The 18,467-nt window shown below is 39.1% G+C and overlaps 2 protein-coding genes and 1 long non-coding RNA gene across 3 annotated transcripts; 1 reads left to right on the plus strand and 2 right to left on the minus strand.

Annotated features, from left to right (window-relative positions):
* The first annotated feature begins 790 nt into the window (after nucleotides 1–790).
* Nucleotides 791–12,227, plus strand: LOC122671000 (importin subunit alpha-4). Its single transcript, XM_043868079.1, has 10 exons — nucleotides 791–1,146; nucleotides 4,360–4,456; nucleotides 4,541–4,632; nucleotides 4,752–4,883; nucleotides 4,988–5,173; nucleotides 5,490–5,653; nucleotides 5,906–5,984; nucleotides 9,562–9,690; nucleotides 10,811–10,938; nucleotides 11,622–12,227. The coding sequence occupies exons 1-10, from the start codon at nucleotides 931–933 to the stop codon at nucleotides 12,001–12,003; spliced, it is 1,605 nt and encodes a 534-aa protein (XP_043724014.1). The 5' UTR covers nucleotides 791–930; the 3' UTR covers nucleotides 12,004–12,227.
* On the minus strand, nucleotides 7,620–8,317 carry LOC122671002. Its single transcript, XR_006334299.1, has 2 exons — nucleotides 8,279–8,317; nucleotides 7,620–7,936 (listed from the first exon to the last, which is right to left on the minus strand). It is a non-coding gene; the product is annotated as an uncharacterized LOC122671002 (long non-coding RNA).
* Nucleotides 12,228–14,979: 2,752 nt separating the features above from the next.
* Nucleotides 14,980–18,154, minus strand: LOC122671001. Its single transcript, XM_043868080.1, has 5 exons — nucleotides 17,762–18,154; nucleotides 17,016–17,070; nucleotides 16,854–16,910; nucleotides 16,035–16,112; nucleotides 14,980–15,586 (listed from the first exon to the last, which is right to left on the minus strand). Exons 1-5 carry the CDS (start codon nucleotides 18,047–18,049, stop codon nucleotides 15,096–15,098), a joined length of 969 nt encoding a protein of 322 aa, XP_043724015.1. The 5' UTR covers nucleotides 18,050–18,154; the 3' UTR covers nucleotides 14,980–15,095.
* Between the last annotated feature and the right edge of the window lie 313 nt (nucleotides 18,155–18,467).

Below are 18,467 nucleotides of genomic sequence, written 5' to 3' on the forward strand. Positions count from 1 at the left end.
TCTCAAGCAGCACATGAGATCAAGGATTTTAAACTCGGAATTAGGGATCCTGATGGCCCGAGCCTGCCTTAAGCCCGAACAAGGTCTGGGTTGAGATACCTTGGTCTTAAGGGTAGGCCAGGGTTAGAAATTCATGGCCTTGAGTCACGGCCAGGCCGGGCTAGGGCTGAGGCCTTTGGTTGAGCCTGGCCCTACCCAACCCGACCTGACTCTGTCTTTTTTTTTTTTCCATTTTCTTGCTCTTCCTCTTTCTCTTCTTTCTTTCTTTCTTCTTCCTCTAGAGCCACCTCAATTCGGGATTCAAAACATCAACCGGATCAGCAATTTCTTCTTTCTTCTTCTTCTTCCTCTTAGCCTAGCTAGCCCATGCATCCCCCTTCCCCCCCATGGTCAGGGGCAATCAGGGTCAGCCCGGCCCGACCCTGAGGGCGGGTCAGGTTGGATTTTGCTGGCCCTAAGTCAAGACCCAGCTAAGGGCACTCAGGGTTAGGCTGGGGTTTTAAAAGGCCTGGCCCAACCCGACCCTGTTGCAGCCCTAGAATAGATCCCTGCCAATTTTCCGATCCGATCCAAAACAACCTAGAGTTGATCAATTCAGGAATCGGGATCAGTTATACCAATCCGATTGCAAAATTTTAAAGAGTACACGAGATACGCATTGCAAAATGCAAATGCAATTGTTATAGAGGGTACTATGGTAATTACGAAGACCCAAACCAGCACGACACGAGAGGATGGCCGGGGGAACAGCAGGATTTTATATTACTACTTACAATTCATTAAAAAATGATGGCTTCTATCTGCTTTGGCTCCAAAACACTCCTGGACACGCTTTCCTCTATCGCTTCGCTCTGAATAGTTTTCTCTCACGGGAATTATCGCAAACACAGAGCTAGAGTGAGCGAAGGGGGAAGAAGAGGTTGAGAAACAATGTCTCTCCGGCCAAATTCTCGAACCGAGGTTCGTAAGAAATCTTACAAGACGGGAGTCGATGCAGATGAAGCTCGGCGAAGAAGGGAAGACAATCTCGTCGAGATCAGAAAGAACAAGCGAGAAGACAATCTCCTTAAGAAACGCCGCGAAGGGCTTCATTTATCTCAGCCACACATCGAACCTTCTCAATCCGCCCAGGCTGTCGAGAGAAGGGTATCATTTTAACTTTGAATATTCAAATTCTGTTAGTTTACCCTTCGATTAGTATTTTCTCCTTGACTATCAATGTTCTCACAATGCTTTATAGTTCTGCCTTTGTTTGTGTTGATTTTTGTTCTTCGCTGCCACCCCTCCCCCTTCTTTTCACTATTTTTTTTAGTATTTCAGGGATAGTGTATGATTGATGAGATTGCATATAACACTTATGTGTTAGTAGTATGAAATCCGTAGTTGTACTGCTCTGTGGGTGATCTTCAAGCATCTGAATCAATGAACCAATTTTTTATGCTAATTTTTATCGTTTCGAGTAGATGGATAGTTCGGAGGGACAAGTCACACGAGCTCTTTTTCCCGAGTACCTCACCGACAAATAACAATTGCTCGAGCTCTGAATCTCCATAGCTTGTTTAGTAGCAAAGCGTAAGAGAAGAGGAGAGAGAGAGACAGATTTATCACCGTTGAGTTTCTGTCTTGCAGAGTAATGATACAGAGCAAACTGGTTTCTTCTTGCATAAAACTGATTTAGAAGATGCCCTTTGGTTGAACGGACAAAAGACCGTAAGTTGGTTTAGGAAGGAAAAAAAAAGTGAAATGGAAACAAAATTTGGTTCATTTTCAACTTAGCTGGCGCTTAATAATATGGTTTAGTTTTCTGGTAATTCAGCGATGACATTTAGATTGTGCATTGACAATGAGTTTTCTTAGTTGATTTAAAGGACCTTCTTACAGATTTCAACTTACATTTTCGTGTATCTATGCCTGTCTGTGCTATTGTTCTAAAGCTTGTTCAACTGAGGGAGACTCTTCCCTGGTTCATGAACTTTATTATTTTCAAAGACTGTACTAGGTCAAGGACTTGGGAAATTGAATGGCAACTATTTATCGGTAATTATGTTTGTACTTACATATGTATTTATGTATGAATGAATGGATTTAACTCACGATTGAGGACCAACTAGGAGCCAGTAAACCAGGATCTGATATGAACTAGTGAATCGACTAGGTCAAAAATAGATTTTTGATGAAATTAGAGGCAGGGTTGGGTTAGGGTTAGGGTTAGGGTTTGATGTTAGGGTTATGTCAAGTAAAGGTAGGAGAGTCTATCAGTGAAGGTCCTGAGATGTTTTGATGGATGGAAGTGTGTAAATTTGAATGGACAGCAACTTAGGTTTAGGGTTTCGGGTTTTGGGAAAGGGGAAAAGAGGGGGATCTAGAGTTTAGGATGGGAATTTGGGGCTAAGGTTTGGATCGATTATTCCTAGTGTAGGGAGTGAAATTCAATTCAGGTATGGTGTGTTTTTGATGGTTGGATTGGTCTGTGAAGAATTTTGGTAATGGGATGATCTCCAGAAATAGGTGGGATGTTGTGGTTTGAATGGGGTAATGGGAAAACAGCTTGGTTTGAGTATTCCAATTGGGCAGGAGAATACTCGATCCAATTATGTGAAGGTGTTGTTAGCTTAATGGTTAAGAATTTTGGGATATGGGATGGTTTCAAGAGATGGGTGGGAAAATTAGGGTTTTGGGGTGGTTTGGGGGATTAGGAGAAGAATGGGTATTGATGGGATGATTTAGACTTACTGTTGTTGCAAGGGCAGCTCAGTTGGTTAGAGGATCTTGAATAAATCTTAATTCTTGATCTTGAACTTGAAGGAGATGTTCAAAGTTCCACATTGGCTTCACACCGCAATGTGTCGATTGGATCAAACACCAATCCCACCAACGAACCACCCGGGCTTCCCACCGCAAGCTGTCAATCGGATCAAACACCGATCCCACCAGCCTTGATCAAACATTAGACAAAAATCTTCATTGGAGAAGAAGAGCAGCAAAAGCTTTTCATTACTATCAAAATTCGTGTTTTATGCTTGCCCCCCTTACATCTTTATATAAAAGACTTAAAAATAGACTCTTACACTAAAAAGGAAAGGCCTAACCCAATCCTTAACCTATTAGGTAACTTAAATTGACTAGGAAACTGAAATAGTCTCAAAACAGAGTCCTAATCCCCCACCAAACACTTAAATGAAAACTACTAAAATCACTTAAATTGAACCATTGGTTGAACTAGTTCAATTTATGAACAAAAACACCAAGAGAAAACTAAGTATGGAATTGAAACAACTAGTCCCATATGCAGCCTAATCATAGGTGTCACGTCGGCTAGGCGACCCAAGGCGATGGAGAGGGTCCAAAATCAAGGCGGCACCAGGCGTAAAAGGTGTCTGCCTAGGCGACCAAGACGCCCAAGTCGACCTAGGTGACGCCTTGACAACTATGAACCTAATTACCCATATTTTAGGCCCATAAAAGTGGCCTATTACATAGAAAACTCATGAGATCAAAGGCCCAACATGTATATAACCCAACCCTAGACTTAATCCTAAGCAAAGAAGCCCAGTTTGGTGATAAATCTGCATCAACTCTCCCCAGCTTGAAAAAGTTCGTCTGCAAATTTTGTAGTGATGAGGGGGAAACAACATGCGAGTAGCAACTTTGACCATTCCCAAACAAAACTCTGGTAATTTAAGAACGCTAGGAATAAAGTCTTCAACCTTGGGAGTTTTCTCTTCAAAGTACTGAGGTGGAATCACAAACTGAATAGTTTCTCCGATGGTAAGAATAGAATCAGGATGGTGACAACTTCATGCGGAATGTACTTGAAGTATTCCTTAATCACGATCTCATCTGGCACTACTGCTTTAACTGTGTCTTCAACCTCTATAATGCGATCCTCAACTGTTGTAACCTTCTCATCGAAGACTTGAGGCACGAGCTCCACCTCTGGGTTCTTTAAACCCATATTTTTAAACAAATAAACTGGGCTTACCACTAGACTTTCTTTCTCAAATAACTCAGAATTAAAACTTAAAAGCCAAAGTACAGCCAAAGTAAATTCATGATCCCCCTAGGACCTAATATTTAGAACTTATATTTTGGCCCATTACATTAATCCCATAACATAATGAGACCAACCCGTAAAACATTTAATCAAGCTTCATTCTTCACTCCAAGTTGCATCATCTAGGTCATATGTAGTTAATAATTTTTTGGCTTTGGAAATCTTTCCTTGATGAAGATAAGATCTGGATCTTTACTTACAGCAAATGTCCAAACACCTGATTCTCTCCCATTTGTTCTCTTACTGCTGTTTGCTGTAAATAACCTAATACAGTCTTATTTCTTGCTCTTGGTATTCTCTAATAGTTGGAAAGTCTCCCTGTGATGGTACAAGGAGTATGGTCTGATAATCCTGTTTCTCAATTGGAAGCAACTACACAATTCAGGAAGCTTTTATCAATTGGTAGGTTCAGGTTTTCTTGAACGGAATGATCTGTTCCATAATATATTGAGATTGTTGACATAATTATATTTTCTTTTTTTGCAGAGCGCAGTCCTCCCATTGAGGAGGTAATCAATGCAGGTGTTGTCCCTCGGTTTGTGGAATTTCTTGGTAGGCATGATATGCCTCAATTGCAAGTATGGACTTTTTTTAAAAAAAAATAAAAAAGAAATGTGTACCGCTCCTGTTTTATGTACTCAATATCCAAGAACTTATACACTAACCGTTGTTAAGTCTGCTTATGCCTTTCATGTAGTTTGAGGCAGCATGGGCATTGACCAACATTGCATCTGGGACATCAGAACATACTCGAGTTGTAATTGAGCATAGTGCTGTCTCTAAGTTTGTGCAACTTCTTAGCTCTTCAAGTGACGATGTCCGAGAACAGGTTGATTTGTCGCCTTTTACTTCTTCTTTTGTTAGTCAAGGTGCTATCACACATACCACCTTGCTGTGACTGTTGTATACTCTTACTTTCTGTTTCTTACACAGGCGGTATGGGCTTTGGGTAATGTAGCTGGTGACTCTCCAAGTTGTAGGGATCTTGTTCTAAGTAATGGTGCCCTCATGCCATTATTGGCTCAGCTAAATGAACATTCTAAACTATCCATGCTGAGAAATGCAACCTGGACTTTATCAAACTTCTGCCGTGGCAAGCCGCCAGCACCATTTGAGCAGGTGACACATTTGTAAACTTCTCTTTTGTTGCTGGGATAACTTATCAGTTGTTGGTCTTGTGGGTAAATAAATTGTTGTGTTTCTATGATCTTTACAGCGTGGAATGGTAGACACTGTTCATCAGGATGACCCCAAGTAGTTGGGATAAGGCTTAGTTGTGTCTTAGATTCATAAATGTTATTTATTTATTTATTTTTGGTGAAAAGAAACTAAATTAACTGTAAAGAGAAGATACATGAGAGTCCTGACTGGATGAAAGTACACATTTTACTTAGATTCGTAAATGTTACTTGAGTTTGTTGTTGGCTTGTATCAGGTGAAGCCTGCATTGTCCGCCCTTCAGCACCTTATCCACTCAACTGATGATGAAGTTCTAACAGATGCATGTTGGGCCCTCTCATATCTTTCAGATGGCACAAATGACAAAATTCAGGCTGTGATTGAAGCAGGTGTCTGTCAACGTCTTGTGGAACTTCTCCTGTAAGTTGCTACCTATGCACTTTGATAAATTGATACTTCCATTTATCACTCTTTTTGTCCTGTTTATTGTTGTGGAAACATTTATTGTTGTCTAAACATATTACACTCTTTTGGTGATCACTGGAACACTTTGCCCACATGTATAGGGATCACTGCCATGTGTCTTGCTCTTTCGTTGTAGCTGATTTTTGTTCTATTTTGGTCAGCAATACATTCCATTACTATTTCTGACTAGTATTTATTTTCCTACAGTCATCCATCTCCAACAGTTCTTATTCCCGCTCTTCGCACGATAGGAAACATTGTCACCGGAGATGATGCTCAGACACAGGTGCTTACAAGATCTGTACACATTGCTGTTACAAGATTGATGCTATTTTTATCGTCAAGATAAGTAACAAGAAAGTTTGAACTCTTTTTGAAAATGAAGACAATTAAGAAAAGTGGAGAAGCTGAATGTTGCTTGCAGTGTCTGCAAGTCACTGGTCTAAATCCTTTTTGTTCTTTTAAATTTGTATGAGGGTGCATTTACTATATATTGAGGTCTATAGCAACTCCTATGATATTATGAGCAGACAAGAAAAACTTTGTTAGCTGATCAATTACTTGATAGGGTATTAGTTTTTGAAATTATACTGGAACAGCCCAAAGGGGGCAAATGTATTTAGTTGGAGGTGACCTAGACTGAGTTGTCCCTGCATGAGGTTATATAATCTGGTTGAATGAGTCACAACATAAGATCATAAATGATGCCTAAATTTGGAATATGTCGGGTTTGTTAGTATCTCCAATTGGTAGTTGTATTTAATTTCTACTTTAATCGATAGCAGATACCATGAGTGCGTAACTCTTTGCATTAGTTATGTATAAGTTAGCTTGAACTTATAAGTCCAATGGTATGTGCTGTCAATAGTTAAGTGAGAGTGTGAGACTAAAGTGGTCAGAGGACGTTAGACCATTATGAAAAACTGGACCGAACTGGCAGTCAAACCAGACAAAACTGAAACTGGCCCTTAAAACAGTTCTGTCCGGGCATAGTACCACCTTGTTTAGAAACCTGCATCAAACTGGGCGGTTTTCTGAAAGCTGTATTTTTATTTTTGTGAACCACACAGTTCAGTCCTCTAGTATTCCCTATTTTGAAGAGTGATCAATGACTTGTATGAGGACTTTAATTTGAGACCTCCCTTATGATAAGTGAGAGCTAAAGACTACACCAAAGTACAACTTGTTCAATGCTTTTCCTTTTTTATTTTTTTATTATTTTTTAATTCTCACAATTTTCATCTTCTAAATTTTCACAGAACTGTGGTTCAGACCGGTGTAAAACATTCAAAAACCAGAACTGGGCCCATACTCCGAGTTAGATACCGATTTTGGATTATGTAGGGATGCTTTAAGGTTTAAGGGTTTTAAGATGAGCCCACCTAAAAGGCATAGAGAGAGAGAGATAGCAATATTTGTAAACCGAATTTGTTAAGATTCATAACCAAGTGATACCACAAAGTGTCCATTCATATTGTCATTGTTCAATCATCAATAGGGAGGGGGGTATTGTGGAAAATTTTGCCTATAGAATTAGAGCTGCATGGATGAGTTGAAGGGGAGCTCTTGGTTGTTGTATGATCAATGCATTCTACTGAAACTAAGGGTAAATTCTGACATGGTTGTAAGACAGCTTTTGTTGAGCAGCATGTAGGATGATAAAGAAATTATATATTTGTAAAGTTGTTGTAATTGAATTGTTTTTTTTTCTTTAAAAGTTGAGTGATTGAGATGATGTTGAGATGGATTATTGAGATGATGCATTGACCAAGTTTGTATAATATAAAAACTATCTTGAATATGCTTATTATGGTTAACAAATAACGACAATGCTCTAATCAACTGTAATACTGACAGCCATGGGAATATATTCTTAAGGTGCATGATATGGTACTCCTTAGTTAGGAGTGTGGTAGTTAGTTTTAGTTGTCTTGTTTGTGAATTGTGAATTTGTGATGATCTATTAATGCTTTTACATGTATGTACCATGCATCCTGTTATGGAGTGGACAAGTGGACATTGGGAATATTGATTGTAGATTAGTTAATGTATATGCATGAAATCAAGATGGATTTGCAAGTTTCTAACCTCTTTATTTTCTATTTTTTGGGTAAGTTTCACAATGGTTTTAGAAATTTGAAAAAGAATCCTAGAATCCACGATTTGACTACCATCTTGCTTGCAATTCGATCCAGTTTTAACTACTATCTAGAGGACTGGGAAAGAACTTGCATACTTCTTCAAAAATGTTGAACAGGAGTACAGGCAAGGTTTAAAGTATCTGTCTCGGGTATCGTATCGGAAGGGTGATTTTAAGAGACGTATCATATCGGAGAGACGCAAGATATGCTAGATACCGTATTGAAATGGTCAAGAAACATATAAAAATGCTTAAGATATATGCAGCATCATTATAAATAAGTAATATGTAAAATATATCATGTATAAAAAGGAGAACAAAGTACGATGAGACAAGTGCATTCAATTGATTATATATAAAGGATGAGGTTTCTTACATGTACTAATCCTGAAATTTTTTTTGGTATCGTATCGGGAGGGTGATTTGATATGGAAGGATACTTAAAACCTTGAGTACAGGACAATATAGGAAAGAGCTAGCAAGGTTGTCAAGGCGTCGTCTAGGCGGCCAGGCGGTTTGTTTTGAGCCTTGGTTGGTGTCACCTTAAGTTTTTTCACCTCTTAATCTCCTTGACAACTATGAGAGCTAGTGAATAATGTTGTTAAGGAATTTCGATAGGTTTTATGGTTTGGTTCATGAATTCTGACATTCCATCTGAATCTTAATATTGCATCCTTCTTTAGAACAATCTAATGATTCATATTCCATTCCAATCTTATAACTTGATTTATGAATCTTATGAATCATTCAAATCTTTTGATTCAAGTTGAGTTGTCTGGGCCAGAGTTTCTAGCCTTGTAAAAAGCTTGTTATGGCCTCTCCCCTTTCCAGAGTCTTCTGTTATAATACACATTTATGCTTTTCCTTATTATTCCAAACAATTATTTGCTTTTTAAATTATTTTATTTAACCCACGGAAAGGATTTTGTTTGAAGACAGATCTTTAAGAAAGTGGGGCAGTATTCTCTCTCTCTTACTCAGAACTTGTTTATAATTTTTTCATTGCATTTCTTTCTCCAAGATGGCCTAGAAATATTTTGACTGACCTGCTCAATTGATTCTGTCCGACCCAGTTTTAACCAGGTCTGGGCAGGAGCTGTAGTCCAAAATCCAGGTTTTGAAAGAAATATGAGCTCCAGAGGCCAGAGCCACCAATCTTTTAATCATTTTTAGAGAAAGCCTAGCTCATCTTCTGAGAAGCCAATGAGGTCGTCCCTTCTTATCAAACAAAGGGTGTTTGTGGTTCATTGGCTTCCTAATTGATGGGAATGTATTTTTTATTTCCTTTCCCCACCTGTACCCCTTTCCCCCAAAAAAATCTTGTCTTCCATTTTCCAAAAAATTTATAGTTATGTTTTTACCAGAAGGAAGTTGGGGGGAAAAAACCATAACTGAATCCTACCATGTGAGATGAGCCATTTATGTTTTCTTACCCTTTCTATTTTATGATTTATGGAACTAAAATTCTTTGTGCTTGTTTCTTTTCCTCTTCGGAAAGGCCTTATGGTGGCAGATGTGGGGAAAATTTCTTGCTTGTAAAAATGTATCACGTGTGATGTATCATCAAGAGCTACTGTCTTATGTAATTTTTTCTCTAAAAATAGGTCATACCCAGTGCACGAGGCTCCCACCACTGTGGGGTCTGGGAGGGTCATAATGTACTGTGTAATGTAATTTTTTTCTCTCCAACATGAAAATATTAACTGATGATGCATGTTTTCAGTTTGTAATTGACAACCAAGTGCTCCCTTGTCTCCATCAACTTCTCACTCAAAATCACAAAAAAAGCATCAAGAAAGAAGCATGTTGGACCATCTCAAACATCACTGCTGGGAATAGAGGTCAGATACAGGTGAAGTTCTGACTACTTGTTTTGCTTTTCTGAAACCCTTTATGTTTTATGCTACCCAAAGCAATTGTCAATTGTATTTCTGGTTTTAGACTTTTAGTCCATCATCAGCACCACACAGCTAAAATGGTTGGAATTATTATTCCTCACTTTGAAACTAATTTCAAGGCGGGATCCTTAGCCACCCATTCTTGAACCTTGTAATGTCAATGATTGAACTTAAAGATATGAACTGAGTGCCATTTGATGATTTCATAATATGAAGAATGTAAACACTCTGCAAGCTGGATTACAACTGTAGCTTCTGAGTACAGACAATGTCTGTCCATGATTGACCAATTTCCTAGAGTGGGCTCAAGTGGACACTTTGCCTAATTGCTGTGTTCTAGGCCATTCCTTTACATTTTAAACACTTGGTGGCCAAGGTTAACACCCAATCAAGACGAGGAAAAGATGGGACTGCCATTGTTCAGGCACTACATTTTCAATGCTCAAGCCCAAATTGCCCCAAACTTGGCAAAGTGGAATTTACAATTAATTTTCTAACGGATTAGGATTTTAATATCAACAAAGCTTTTCTGACAGATATTTTCCCTAATAATTATGATGGAAAATAACATCTACCATTAGAAATTTGAGGTCACTTCAAAAGGGTATACCCAGTGCACGAGGTTACCGCCGCTGCGGGGTCTGGGGAGGGTCATATTGTATTCAGCCTTACCCCTGCTTTTGCAGAGGCTGCTTCCAGACTCGAACCCACGACCACTTGGTTACAATGGAGGGCAGCCTTATCGTTGCTCCAAAGCCCGCTCTCAAATTTGAGGTCACTTTTATTATCTATAATTTTCACTTGAATACTCCTAGTACACCTTCAGATTATCTCTTGCCTTGGACCCTTTTGAAGATGACAGCTGTCTTTCAATTTTCCCTTTCTGATAATTAATTTCGGTCCTTTCTGAACTGAGACCAAACATACACAGGAGCATCCTGCCCAGCTTGACCTAAGCTTGGCTTGCATCATTTGGGTTTAGGTTTAGCCTAATCAAGTTGTGTGCAATATGGCATTGATTGTATTGGAAGCAGGTCATTATTTTGATTTTCTCTTCTACTTGCTGTGCAACAGGCTGTTATCGATGCCAACATTATCCTCCCTCTAGTACAGCTGCTTCAACATGCAGAGTTTGACATCAAGAAAGAGGCTGCATGGGCTATTTCAAATGCCACCTCTGGGGGATCCCATGAGCAGATACAGTATGTTTATCCTTCCTACTTCTTTTTTGTAGTTATTTCTCAATAAGTCAGGACAGCCATAGGATATAGCTGAATATAGGTAATGAAGACTAAACTCGAACCAGGAAAATTCAGTTGGAATTTTGCCCAAACAGGATCACAGGTGGGTTAGGAACTGTAGACTGAAACTGAGAAAACTTGAAAGATATCCTTACTTCCATGTCAATACTTCGTTGGCCCAATCCATCAATCAATGGATTTTAATTGACTGTTGTTATTTGGCCATGTGCACCACATGTAAGCCCATTGACTGGTAAAAGGTGCTAATGGAGTATTGACGTGAAACTTGATATCCCCTTCAAAGCTATTTACTTCTTCAGAATCTTGTAATATGGCCACACAATCCTATTTACTTGCACTGAATCTTCTTAGAGACCCCAAGCAGTTGGGATGAGGGTTTTATTAAGTTAAGAAGAGAGTTCATTTACTAGACATTTCTTTTGTTTTTCCCACCTCTTTAATTGTATAGGAGATGACTAATGCAGGAAGAGGCTAGGGAACTTTTGACATTGTGAATCCTCGGATCTGTAAATGTTGCTTAATCATCACTGGAACAATGGGACACTACTCCTGTGCCAGTGACTGGTGCGGCTACTGCTACCTGCTTAAGCTCTGAATGACTTAACAAAACTCTGTTGCTGCAGATATTTGGTGAGCCAAGGCTGCATCAAACCACTCTGTGATCTTCTGATCTGCCCAGATCCTAGGATTGTAACAGTTTGCCTTGAGGGACTTGAGAATATTTTAAAGGTGGGTGAGGCTGACAAAGAGATGGGGAAGACTGATGGAGTCAATATCTATGCACAAATTATCGATGAGTGTGAGGGGTTGGATAAGATTGAGAACCTACAAAATCATGATAATAATGAGATCTATGAGAAGGCTATGAAGATCTTGGAGAGATATTGGGTGGATGATGAAGAGGAAGAACAGAATCTTCAAGATGATGGTGAGGCCGCTCAACAAGCCTATGCTTTTGCAACCAACCAGCCCAATATTCCATCTGGGGGCTTTAATTTTGGTTGAAGTGTGTCAGTGGTGTTTAATCATCTAGATTTTTGGTGTTAGTCTGTTGAAGAAAAATGATTGAATATATATTCCTGCTGCATGAATCAGGAATTTTTGGTCTCTCTAAGGTAGCTTCCTAGTGGATGCTGACAAAGTGTAATGGGCTTTGAATCATGTTTCTTATTTTGACATGTATTTTTATTTTTGGGTATTTCGATAAAGAATATCAAGGTTCATGACAATTTCTAAATTCAATCAACATTAATGGAATGAAATAATGATCAATGGGTAAGGAGAACACTGGTATTGGGACCGCCCCTTTGATCGCCATGCATACAGGATCAGGATAGTACTAAAAAGAACCCTATACTTTGTTGTACAAGGTTTGCCGGGATACTTAAATTATGCCTCAATAACGAAGGATAAAGGAGAGAATTTTCTTCATTTTCCCATCCTCGTTTCTTTCCACAGAAGGAAAGCTCCTTCACATATTTAACAATGGTTGAATGTGAAGAACAACCAATAGACTGAAGAAATGTGGTTGGAGATTACAGAAAAGTGAGGCGAGCCTCAAGCTACTTTTTTTTTGGGGGGAGGGGGCGGTGTTTGGTTTGCAAATGCCTCAAGCTACTCTGATCTTGGGGTTGAAATTTCTTTAACGTATCCAATCCAGTGTCCCAATGGCATACAAAATGCTACTGATTTCAAGTAATTTCTATGGCTTTTATCCCTGCACAGTCTGCACAATTGCCATATGCAACAGATCACATGACCAGTTAATATGGTTAAGGATAAAAATTTAATACAGAGTTGTACAATGTCGAATGGATCCAACTACCTGCATTCTGCTTTTTAACTTTCAGACTTAGAAGTGTCAAAAAGTCTTGCAATGTTTGTTTGATCCTTACTGTTAATCCTCACTCATATCATTCACCCTTTCAAAGCCTAACTGATCATACAGATAGGAACTCACCAGAGATTGAGAGGGATGCTTTGTAGCCTCCAATTAATGACTAATGAGAGTTTAATCAGTTTGCTGAATGTAACCTGGAGGGCTTATAAGGTCATCCTCAGTAACTAGTGCGAGCATATTAAACTCCAGGAAACTCTTCATCAGAGAATATATCATCCATTGTTCTCATCTAACTTAAAACTGGCCATTGTCTGGCTTATTCTGCTCCTGATTTGTCAGGCAGCAAAATTCTGGAAAAAATTTGAAATATAAAATCATAGTCGATTGCAAGTTGCCAGGGCCTTAGGTAACCGTTAGTCTTGCAGCCGCATGAAGAAAAGTAGTGGCAGCCGGAGTGCAAACAGTTCTTTCAGATGCCAATTTGGAGCTCAGAGAGACTCAGCTGTAAAGGATTGAGGGGCAGGGCTATAATTTTCATGCCAACCAAATTTCTGATTTATAGGTGATTGGATAACTATACAGCAGGCATTGCTCTTCTCTACATTTTGTGAACTTGACTGTTCATATAGTAATGTTCTTGGTAATACCCAATGTTTATCATAGTGTCTGGATTTGGATTTTTATTGACTATCTGTGTTGCCCACCTCTCTCTCTCTTTCTCTCTTTCTCTCTCATGACAATGATTTTATAAGCTGAAACCGTGATGGGGCAAAATTTCCCTAGATTTGGACCAAGATGAGCCAAGACATTCTCTCTGTGAGTGAACAAGAGTGATAAAGAAGTGGGAAAGAAGTGAGAAAGAAGCTAGGGAGAAGACAGATAAGATGTTAAGAGTTTGTTGATATGAAGAGATTGTGCCATGAGAATACATTCTCAAATCCCCTCAGCCTTGACATGTTAAGGCAGAACAAGATGGGACATGTAGCAGCTTGAGCATACACACACACACAGTCCCATATTATCTGACATCCTAGGCCTCTAAGCTCTCTTCTACTAAGAGCTCCAACCATCCACCTAAAGTAGATCCCTTTTGGACTGGAAAGGTCGAAGCAGCGGAGGGAATAGGATTGGACGTCCATGGAACAGAGACAGCCAAAGGAGTGGGGGTGAAGGAGAGGCCGATTGATTGAACTCCAAAAAAAACTCTGCTTCTTGGAACCTCTCTGCAGGGTCAGGGAGAAATCCATCAAAATATGCTTCTCTCTTCACCTTCCAAACCGACCAACAAATTAATCCCCAAAGTCCAACAGGATTCTTAGTGGAGGATCCCTGAGATGCTCTAAATTTTGCTGAAGCTTTTCGGTCTGTTATGAGAGCAGACTCCAATGCCAACCAGGTCCCTCCAACATGGGGGCAATAGAACAGAAGCATGGCATATGGTTTCCCTTGTTTTCCACAAAGAACACAGCTCATCTCCTCTGCCGCTTTACATAACTGCTCTTTCACAGCCAAAGCCTCATGGATGCATGCCGATGAAAAGATTGGACTTTCAGCAAGGGTTTGAGATTCTAGATAGAATTCCAGTACATGAGAGGAAGAGTAGTTGCTCTGACGACAACATGCTTTCCTCACTGAACATCACTCTTCCCATGCATGGGAAGCAAATTTGACAGTAATTTCCAGATTAATGTATCTTCTCCATTAGCACTAACTGGAATTTGAAATATAGCATTGGCATCTTCCTCTGAAAATAATGATTGAAGAATCTCTGAAGTTATATTTTTTGGAAGCTTTGATTTATTAGCTCACTTACGCATGTAAATGGAACAACCAATACTGGTATTGAGGAAGAAATCCAGCAATATCCCCAATTCGGAATCCATGGTTCCATCTAGATGTTGATGCATGACCTATGCCCACCCTTCAAAAGGAGTCTTTTCCTATTAAATTGCCTGGTTTTTCTTTTTTCCTGCCAGCTTTAAGTAAATTGAGAGTAGACATTACCCCCATCCCCAAAAAAAATGAGAGTTGAGTCAGGCTTTTACAGAGTTATCCTTGATAAAATGCAGGTGCTTTATTCTTAGGTTTCCTTCAATTGAAAATCAAATTTTAGCAAAATGATAAATAACAGCGAAATTTTTGGGAAGAAAAATAGCATTAATATCTTTCACAATACACTATTCACCCAACTGACATCATGGAGAGAAAAATACCACGAATTGCACAGACACCATGTTAAACAAAGAACAGAGGAGAACTACCTAAATACTTTCTCAACCTTCAGATTTCTTCCAGTCCCTTTAGAACTATATGGACTAGTTGAGCCATGATTTCTGTCCTTTCCATTGTCATTGTCATCATCTCTTACAACAATAACATCTTCATCATCTTCATTGTGACCAACCATGTCTAACTCACCCTCTTCTTCCAAATACTCTCCGTCATCTTCATCATCATAAGCATCCAAATCTGAATCCTCTTCATCATCCATACCTGCACGCAGGGTGTGGAACTCAGCAGGTGGAGGGCAATACTCAGAGAGGGCTTTGTCCCTCTTTATCACGAGATGGCGGATGACCCTTTCTTCCCTGTCTAGCATGCTCTTGAAATCATTGATCCATTTGGCTTCCAGCTCAAAATTCATCAAAATGTAGTTTGCATGCTTTGCTTTCTGTATACTGTATGCCAATCTCCGGAGACCCCAGTCATTCAGTCTCCATATCTTGCCCTTCTTCTCCTTTATGAAGTCTACAAAAATGGTTTCAACAAATACCACCAGTAACAATTTGGGAGTTTAAGGCCACATACAAGTAGTTCACTAGTTCTGCAAACTAATACTCATTGAGAACAAAAGTCAGTTGTAGCTGACATCCAAACTCATGGGCATTAATACAGCCAATAAATGGATAAATCTAAACAAACCACTCTTGCAAAAGAATGGGGACCATCCTAACACAAAAATTTGAATTTGTCAAAAAAACAAAAAAAGCATTACAGTCCATGCTTAGGTCTTGAATATAGGCATGCAAAGAGTTAGGTTTAACATTAAAAATCAACTAAATTTTATATTGGATTTACATGAGGAAAGAGATAGCATTACGAAGAATGCAAATGAAGATAATCCCTAGTTGAAGGTTTGTTAAATGTGAATTAAATAAATCTATGTAAACAGAGCATGACAAAGAAAGGGCATCACCTTCAATTTTTGAGACTACACTGCTAACCTCTTCCACATGGTCTTCATGAATCAGATACACCACTTCATAATGACGCACTGCACCGAGGAAAAAATTGCTCAATTAAACACAACTATTTTCCCCAGTAGAATACTTGAATGTCAAAGAAAATTCATAGTTTACAAGTACAAAATTTTAACTGCACTGTAACCCCACAATTTTACACTAATAAGCAGTTTTTTCAGGAGCATGTTCAAGAATGATGCCATCGTGAGTTCATCCCATAGACAGTTTCATTGTTTCACTGAACCAATGATTCCAAACTTTACCTCAGCAAATTATTCCATCTCACTTCCTCAGCTATTAATGCATATGCGTGCATTGGCATGTTTGCTTGCAACTGTATGTGTTTCACTTTCAACAGGTAAGCTGGGATCAGAGTGGCAAACCATGACACAATAACAGTCATAGGTTCAGTTGCTTTTGTGCATGAAATAAATGGAAGCAGTTGAAGATGTATAAGAGGAAGGCAGAGAAGGAAAGGGAACTGGTGGGAGGACCTGGGGAGAAACAGATGAAGAAAAAGGAGCTCAAAACTGATCAAAATGGAATTTACATTTCACCAAAAACAACTAAATGCAAATACAAATTCGTGGAAGAAGTTCAAAGATGCTATAATTTATCAGCGACACCGCAACTAATGATGGAATGTAACAGAAAATTTATTTAGTTTTTCTTGCAAGGCCTTCCATTTCTCCAAAGAAGAACACAGAGTATACTAAATCACATATAAATCCAGGTAGGCTAATTCTAATAAGGTAATTAACTAATAATTTTACCTCGTTCCACATTCAAGTCACTTTCCAGCTGAAGATTCAGGTACTCATAAAGTTTCTCTGCAGATCAGCAATAATTTAACCATTCAGCAACTTCTGGATAATCAGAACAATCTACCAATAACAAATCAAATGTACAAACAAAGCCCTAAAAAAATCACTGACCTTCTTCGGCGTCAGCAAATTCAGGGAGAAGTCTACCATCTTCCTGGAGCTCCTTCTGAACTTGAAAACAAATATCATTCAGAAAAAAGGATATTTAATGGTTTTGTCTATTTTAATCCATGAAAATGAATAAGCAACCCCCCCCCCCTACAAACTGCAAATGCCTGCCAGTGGGGACATGGTAAATCAAACCCAACATAAAATGCATAAATTCAAAAGAGATAATGATTTTTAAAATTAAACAACTAGTGCAGCAGAAATTCAGAGCAGTTCAACTCCAGGTACTCATCAAGAATATCATTAAATTTAATTCCAATTACAATTCTATATCATTTAAAGATAAGAGGGAGCAGGGAGAAACAAACCTCAATTTCAACAACCAAAGTAAAACTCAAGATTTAAGAACAAGCAAAAGAAAATTCACGATTTGAACTCTTTCAAGTCAGGGATTCAACCATAAAACTCTCCATATACTCGTACAAACTGTAAGGTTAGGCAAGGGAAACACGCTAAAACCCTCTTTTATATGGCACCATCAGGATAAGGTTCTATTGTAGGTTTGGCCTCATATGGCGCATCAACAAAGGTAATAAGACATTTTCAAAATCCAATTACTGAACACAACACACGTTGTAAAGAAATCCAAACCAAAAATTAACTGCTTCTACTGATAAATTCTAATCTTCTAGTAAAGAAAAAAGAATTGGAAAGAACTAAATATGAATATGGTCTGCTTACTAAATTACCTCTTTAAGCAGCACAGCTTCAGGAAAGGGTCCTGTGGCTTCATCAGGTTTGGGTACAAAGCTATGAGAATCGACTTTTTCCTTCTTCTTCTTCGCTGCTACGACCACCGAGTTTCTTCCCCTGTAATCGAGAAAGAACTTCTGGGGAGCAAATGGGCGGAAAGAGGGACACCCGCTAGAGTAAATGAAGCAGAAAGTATGATTTTTCAGAACACTACCGTTACTGAACCATTTGGAGCTCTTCTGAGGAAAATAAGTTGCAGGGGATGCTTGCATGAGGACTTCCATGGAGTCGGCTGAGAAACTCTAAAGGTAAAACACTGATTACGAGATCATCTATCACTTCGGAGTTCGGAAATACGTCGGAGGGGGTAAGGATACTTTCCCACCTTACGCTTCGTTTGTTTCCCGGGTTTTAAACCCACAATCGGTGTCTCGAATTGGATTGGAATCGGTCAGAATCGATCCCAATAACTCAATAGTCGGTCTGCACGGTCGACCCCAATCAGATCGGCTGATCTGATTCTGATTTTAGAATCAAACAATATGTATAATAAAAAAGGGAGAAAAATGCCACCTGATCGGGCAACACCGCTGCGCTTACACATAGGGGCACGTGTAATGACTGTCACACTCCTTAAAAAGATGGAAATGATCAAGGGTGCGACAGTCATTTCACGTGCCACTGTGTCTACGCGCAAGGGCG

The sequence above is a fragment of the Telopea speciosissima genome, chromosome 8, assembly GCF_018873765.1.
Source record: "Telopea speciosissima isolate NSW1024214 ecotype Mountain lineage chromosome 8, Tspe_v1, whole genome shotgun sequence".
Classification (NCBI taxonomy): Eukaryota; Viridiplantae; Streptophyta; class Magnoliopsida; order Proteales; family Proteaceae; genus Telopea; species Telopea speciosissima.